The sequence below is a fragment of the Macrobrachium nipponense genome, chromosome 15 (genome assembly GCF_015104395.2).
Source record: "Macrobrachium nipponense isolate FS-2020 chromosome 15, ASM1510439v2, whole genome shotgun sequence".
Classification (NCBI taxonomy): Eukaryota; Metazoa; Arthropoda; class Malacostraca; order Decapoda; family Palaemonidae; genus Macrobrachium; species Macrobrachium nipponense.
This window is the reverse complement of record NC_087208.1, coordinates 87,483,170-87,490,966: the sequence shown is the minus strand read 5'-3', so window position 1 is coordinate 87,490,966 and position 7,797 is coordinate 87,483,170. Positions and strand designations below refer to the sequence as shown.

At 31.2% G+C, this 7,797-nt stretch overlaps 2 protein-coding genes across 3 annotated transcripts in view; both read left to right on the top strand.

The window, feature by feature from the left end:
• The window catches only part of LOC135226745 (uncharacterized), a 4,434-nt gene extending 4,213 nt beyond the window's left edge, over positions 1-221 (top strand). The window contains exon 4 of the mRNA XM_064266455.1: positions 217-221. Within this exon, the coding sequence (XP_064122525.1) occupies positions 217-221 (5 nt within the window). The remainder of the gene's footprint in view (positions 1-216) is intronic.
• Positions 1-7,797, top strand: part of LOC135195092 (uncharacterized) — a 16,855-nt gene that overhangs the window by 4,691 nt on the left and 4,367 nt on the right. Inside the window, exon 1 of one of the 2 annotated variants that reach the window (XM_064221471.1) lies at positions 7,216-7,288. The exons of the other annotated variant lie outside the window; for it this stretch is intronic. The gene's annotated coding sequence lies outside the window, so the exon portion shown is untranslated. Of the gene's footprint in view, positions 1-7,215; positions 7,289-7,797 lie in introns of those variants that run through there. 2 annotated transcript variants of the gene reach the window in all.

Here is a 7,797-nt window from a genome sequence, read left to right as displayed (position 1 = left end):
TTTTTCTTGAGGAACTTTGATCTAATTTTGCTTGATAATTAATTCAAGAATTAATTAAAGTTTTGTTTTCAAGTAATAACCATTTCCCTGAGATTGTGAATTTCACTTATAAATTTTGAATTTAGAAATGAATTTTTGCATTTAAAATTTTCGGAAGAGTTTTATTGACTTCCAACAGTATATAGCAATTAAGTATTATATTTTATTTTTTTTTAGGTTGAAATATAGTGATAATTGTGACGTTTCCCACAAATAAAACAGAATCAGGGGAATAATTAGATTTTAAATTGTAGAAGGAGTGATGCCCTTTAATTAAGATTACCTCACACCTATTTTAATGAACTTAGACTGATTGTTTTCTTTACTGTTCAGTTATATAAGGGATCACACTTACCTTTAGAGTATTCAGTTGTTTAGTATTTGTGATGAAGGGTCAGGTGTCTGGCTGTAGCGAGGTAAGTAATAACCAGGTACTTGAACAAATTGTGCCCTAAGTACACTCGGCAAGGAAACTTAAGATACAGTTTTTTTAAATCTTCGGACATATAGCTATTGTTCAATAATGCCCCACCTGGCAACTCTTGAAAGGGGGCGGAGCTTCAAAATCATAGCGTTTGTTGCTTTCTAGATTTCCATCAACTTTACACCATAAAGATTCTGTTGAGGTCCTATAATTATTTATACTTGAATGTAGAAACAGGCTCTATATTATCCGTTAATGTTGGTTTGGTAACGTCAGTTCAGGGTAGAATATCGATCATCCTTTTTTAAAACCTACTGTGAAACCTTATTTATAAATAATGCTTGACACTAAACTGACGTAAAATTCATACGTAATTAAAAACTGATCTTAAACGAGAGAAAGGGTTTTAAAATTTGGGCAGTACTTGTGGAAATCGTGAGGAACAATACAGTAAAGAATGAAATAATGACGATAGAGAGAGAGAGCGCGCGCATGCATAGGCCTATCGATAGAGATACTTAATTCATTATATTTACTTTGAGAGATTGAGTGGTAATATTTTTTCAAATGTGTTTTAAAAGTGGAGAGAGAGAGAGAGAGAGAGAAAGAGAGAGAGAGGAGCAAAATCTGCTCATGTTAAAGCTTAGGCCTATTTATAACTACTTAATTTCATTATATTTTCTTTGGGAGATTGAGTGGTAATATATATATTTTTAAGTATGTTTTAGAAGTGGAGAGAGAGAGAGAGAGAGAGAGAGAGAGAGAGAGAGAGAGAGAGATAGAGAGAAATAATAGTACTGGTGACGGACTTGTGACGGGGGAAAGGCAGAAGAAAATATAATGAATTATGTATCTCTATAGATAGGCCTATGCTTGCACGATATGATATGACTGCCAAGATCGTGCGGCACTATGCTAGATAAAATTTGAAGGATCATAATATTCAAGTTAATTCTCTAAGAAAGTCATACCCTAATTCTGATTACATTCGACAGTTGCCGTAGCATTCAAAGATTGTAAAAAGACGTGGACAATTTTAGACACAGGGTGCGGTCATTCTTGCTTTCTTGATATAGTCTTTACTTTTGAAATTCAGGTTTCATCCACAAATCATTCACGAAAAAAGCTGTGTTATGTAAAAATATTTATTACCACAAATAACTCAATAAGTATTGCACAGGCAATTAAAGTTTTATATCGTGGGAGATCTGTCAGACTCGCGGCAAAGAAATGCAGTCGTGTAGGGCTGTAGGCTACTACGAACTGCTTTGTAATGGGAGAATATAGGCAGAAAATCTTTGAGCTGACATGCTACTGAAACCTTGATTAGGATTTATGTTTAAAGACAGTAGCTTTGTAAACAGCAACTAGCATTCGATCCATGTCAACGTCAAAGTAATCAAAGTGTGAAATCCGTTACGTTAGCCAGTATCTAGTGACTTGCGCTTTCCCGCTCGAAGTTTTAGGGTTCCTCCTCACATCATAGAAAACGCTCTTGCGGATGCAACTAGATTTGTTCAACCTACCTTAGCCGTCGCAACATTGAGTGCCATTGACGTCAGCTAACTTTAATCGCTTTGGAATACAAACATAAGTTTGTAGAAACTAAAATAATTGCATTCACCACTTACGATAATGCAATATATCCCCGTTCATGAAGCAAAACGAGTAAATATTGTCGTCGTGATACCTAGTACTAAAATCAGAAATTCACAATCTATCTACCAGATCTCTATGAACGAATCCATCTGAGAAATTCCAATTACTTCGGACATATATCGTGTTTTTAAGTATCTGAACGGTTTTGTTTTGCAGTTTTAATTTATATGATGTAATTTCCAGTGTATTTTCATATTCTAGATTAAATTTAGCGATATTATGTCTTTTCAGTAAAAACAAATGGGAAATTCGATGAACGAAAGCTAATGAAAACTGTATCTTCAGTTTTCTTGTCGAGTGTACAAAAGGTGTCCTAGACCCAGGAATAAAAGGGTCTTTTGTAGTAGCAAATACAAATGGTAAGTGTAGTAACCAGATACTTGGCAATTTGGGTTAACAAAGATTAATGGTGTCCAGACACAGATCTTTGACCATCTCGGCACCAAGTATTAATGGTATCCAGACCTAGATCCTCTAGGGCCCTAGGCCACTACGTCACAATATATATATATATATAAATATATATATATATATATATATATATATATATATATATATATATATATATATATATATATATATATATATATTGAGGCTTTTTCTTGTTGGAATAAAACCAAATTTTCCATAAAAATCTTCTTATTGGAGCAAAGAGTGAAGTAACTCAATGAATACGAATGAATAGATTACATTCAAATACCCAGAAGAAAGAAAATATTACGAAACGTTTTGTCTTATATCACCAGAGATATTTCACCACTGCTTTTATTTAAAAGGAAAAAACGTGTTTTAGATTTCATGGCTAGTGGCAATTTGTGGCTCAACCGCGGTGTGGAATATGTATTCATAATTCCACGCTTCGACTGAACAGCCATTAATCACAGGCAGCGGGCACTCATTACCGATTCCTTACTTGTATAACTTTTGGCAACAAAAGACTCATTTATGGTAAACCCACATTATTTCGGCAAAATATAAATATAAACACATAAAAGCGAATTTGATATAAAAGTGGAATACAAATGTTGAGGGAGAGAGAGAGAGAGAGGGAATTTATTTGCTTTACCAATTCGTCTGAAGTTATTAATCAACTTTATTTGAAGTTATTTTTTAAAAATAATTAATCATCTTTGTTTCAATTTTTTTCTCTCTAAGCTCTTGGGTACTAACCCCACATTCCCCATTAGTCACGAAATAGATGTCACAATCTCGCAGTAGTTAATATAGTTCCCCGTTAGAATGGCTGATTTTTTTAATAAGTAACTGGTATATTTCCCAGATTTGTCAGCAAATGGATGTTAGAATATAGCAGTAATTAACATATTTCCCGTAATTAATATAATCCCCGACTTTTTCAAGTAATTAAAATATTTCCACATTGGAATGGATTTTTTAAAAATAATTTATGTATTTCTCCATTGGAATGGCTGTTTTTTTATGAAATTAATATATTTCCCTGATTCGTCACGAAATGGATGTTAGAATCTCGGAGTAATTAGTATATTTCCCCATTAGAATGGCTGTTTTTTTAAGTTATTGATATACTTCCCTAATAGTTGGCTGTTAATTAATGAATATATTTCCCCATTAGAATGGCTCTTTTTTTTAGTAATTTATATATTTCCCCGATTCGTCACTAAAGGGAAAGTAAAATATCGCGGTAATGTATATATTTTCCATTAGAATGTTTTTTTTAAGTAATAAATATATATCCCCATAGAATGCCTGTTTTTTTTAAATGCCATGCAACCAGCTAACGACTGAAGCCGGATGCATTTGTATCCGTATTCTAGTCCGAATGAATATTGAACATCTCATTCAGTTTTTTCCTGCCTAATCTTATAGGTGAAAAATAGCATCACGCGTTTTTTACTATTATTATTAGTATTATTATTATTATTATTATTATTATTATTATTATTATTTATTATTATTATTATTATTATTATTATTATTATTATTATGTATTTATTTACTTATTAATCTATTTGTTTTTTAATTATTTGTTTATTTATTTGTTTATTTATTCATTTTTTGTATTCAAGAAAAAACGTCAAAAGACGAAAAAACGACGTGAACACTATTTCCGAATATTTTCTGGTATGAGAAATATCATCACAACTCATACCCCAAAGAAAAGTTTTCAGAATTTGAGGATGGAATCTCCTGCATAATCGAATAAGGAACTGGGGAAGATGCTCATCTTTAGTATTTATTGAATTTACATTAGAAATTACTTTTTTTTAGTCAAATGGATGGTTACTCAGTCACCGAGGGAGGATAATATTATGGAATATTCATTTGGTCACTTTCATTGAAATATACCATTTAGGTTCATCTATTCTCTCTCTGTCTCTCTCTGTCTCTCTCTCTCTGACGTCCAGGGAGGCAGAGAGACATGGAGAAGGAGGGAAATATGTGGTGGGGGGGGCGGGGTGGCTGGGTTGTTTATTTATATCGTATATAAATTGTGTAAATGTTGAAAAGTCATCCGCACCTCTCTCTCTCTCTCTCTCTCTCTCTCTCTCTCTCTCTCTCTCTCTCCCTCCCAACATACACAAACACACGCACACAAATATACCAGCTAAAGTTCTGATATTATGTTTGGGACATTTTCTTAGTATTTCATACTTATGAGTGTGTTTGGAATAATTGAAACCATCAATATTTTTGTTTCCTGTAGTAATCACTATCATTTATCCCCTGAGATATTTAGTTGCCAAAGATCAGAATACTTCGATGAGATAATGGGCTTAAGGAATAACGCTATCAGTTCGTTTTAAAGTGTAGGATTTTTTTCCCCAACAAAGGAAAATCTATTTCTTTACGTTTTTTCAGTAATTCAAGTTATAAAATTAAAAAGTAATGTTTTGCAAGGTGATGTAAAATTATCCATATGCAGAAGATATTTTTAATTTTTGCCTTGAGCTAAAAAAGAAAAATAATAATAATAATAATAAAAGAGGATAGTAGGTAACATTTAATCCAATAGTCAGAGATGAAACATGGCAAATAATTCCTTTAGAGTGTATTAAATTATGATTAATTTTTTTTCTATCTCTCTCTATCTATTTTTAACATATGGTCATAATAAACTAATAAGTCCGTATCTTAAGGCATATTACAAAGATTAGGAAGTATAGATAGCTGAGTGACCATAATGGACCTTGGATCCACAAAACAAATACCTTCTATATCATAAAGTGACAGAGGTCCAGTAGGTAGACATCTACACTCAAAAGAAATTAGGGTATCAAGCTTTAATTTTAGGAAGTGTCTCTCTGTCTCTCTCTCTCTCTCTCTCGTCTCTCTCTCTCTCTCTCTCTCTCTCTCTCTCTTTCTTGACAGTTTTCATATATATATATATATATATATATATATATATATATATATATATATATATATATATATATATATATATATATATATATATATATATAATATATATATACAATATGACAATACAATATAAAAAATAAAATACGATAACTCTTGATATTCATCTATTTCCAACACATCTTTATTCGTAAAACATGATATGTAAAAATCCAAGACAATACTAAAAGTGACATTTGTTACGCATTGTTGTTACATGGCAGTTTAGAATGACATCTTGAGTTACATTTCAGCTGAGATTTAAAGCATTTGCATCTTTTTGTTTGACATCTTCTTGTTCCGTTACAATTACATCTCACAAAACCTTGACCTCCGCAAGTAGAAACCTCCTGGACTGCTTTTCTCACTGGGAGTGTCGTTTGCATATCCATATCTTCAATGGAGTACAGAGCGTACCCACAAATATCAAATTAATTTCTACTAAATTTTCCGTCTAGCACAACACTTTTGGTTGCAATTTTGTGCAGCTATTGTGAATCTCTTTCAACAATGACTCCAATAAAATTTTTAGGATCAGTTCTTCCTCGATCAACATTAGGGATTGGAACAGTGACATAGTCACCAACATTTGCTTCTGCCAGGACTTGTCGACTCCTTTTCACCATTTTCTGGGCTTTTAGTTCCTGGGATTCCCTCGCTCTTTTTCTCTCTTTAAAGACCTGATTACGACGCATTGACAGCGGGGAAATGGCTGGTGTATCAGGGCTTGCAGGGACTTCAGCAGGTGTCAGTGATGCTGATCCGGAAGTTTCATCCTGGACGACAAGCAACAGAGGTCCTGCTTCCTCTGGTCCAACCGGCAGAGAAGTAGCAGGGACTTCAACTGGCATCAGTAATGATGATCCGGAAGTATCCTAATCTGGCACCATAACCGGTTGCTCCTGAAACATGAATGAAATCAAATCAAATGAAATTTTTATTTATTTTTTATTTCATTTTATTTTTTATTATTTTTATGTTTATCTTAATTTAATTTGTCCTATAGTTAATGTTTAATAATTTTTTTTATTATTTATATTAATTTATTTATATATGATATATATATATATATATATATATATAATATATATATATATATATAATTAATTAATATATATATAATATATATAATTATTATATATATATAATATATATATATTATTATATATATGTGTGTGTGTGTGTGTGTATAAATGATGTGTTTGTGTGTACTTTCCTAATAACCAATTTTATATCATCGTCGTAATTAAAGATAAATTTTAAAAAAACTTGTGAAATCAGCGATTGTCTTGGGGTCGCGCATTTGATAGAATTACATGTATGTAGATGATCTGTTAAGATATGTGATTAGGATAAATGGTTCTGAAGGTCATATAATTTTAATCTCAACAAGACCACGAAAGGTTTTCAATGACGTAAAGTAAATGAACAGCAACTTGTCCAACTATGCATCATTACGCTCAGTGAGAATGATTTGTCTTGCCAGATTCAGATATATCTTATAATTCAAGTGTCAATACTATTTAAAAATCACTCCTAATGCCTACAGGCAATAATCATTGTTGCAGAAAGTTTTACATTTCTATAAATGCTAAAACATTTCTTGTTACCAAACTTAAATGTTCCAGTGCCGTGAAGATTTCGTTCACTTTTGAAACCAGGCGATAATCAGCAGAAAATTATCTGAAGACAGGGCAAACCGTGGCTATAAAATAATGGTTCTCCCGCGAGAGCACAGTTCTGGCAGAAACTTCACTACCTTCCGTTGGCAGAGGAAGATTTTAAACGAAAGTGAGAAATGAAGTATATTTTGAAATCGAGTTAGAATTTTTGTCTATTTTCAACTCAGTGTGAAGTCGTGTATATTTTGAAATGAGTGAGAATTCCCATGCCATAGGTTTCCTAAACTCCACAGGGGTAATGTCGGATGTTCATGTTGATTTTGAACTCAAAGGTTAGAATTCATACATATTTCTAACTTAACATATAATATATATATATACCTGATATAATATATATATAATATATATATATATATATATATATATATATTATATAATATATATATATATATATATATATATATATATATATATATATTTATTTATTTATTTATTTACACAGACACACACACACACACATATATATATATATATATATATATATATATATATATATATATATATATTATAGACTATATATATATATATATTATAATATATATAGATATATATATCTGATATATATATATATATAGATATATATACTATATATATATATCTATATAGATATATATATAT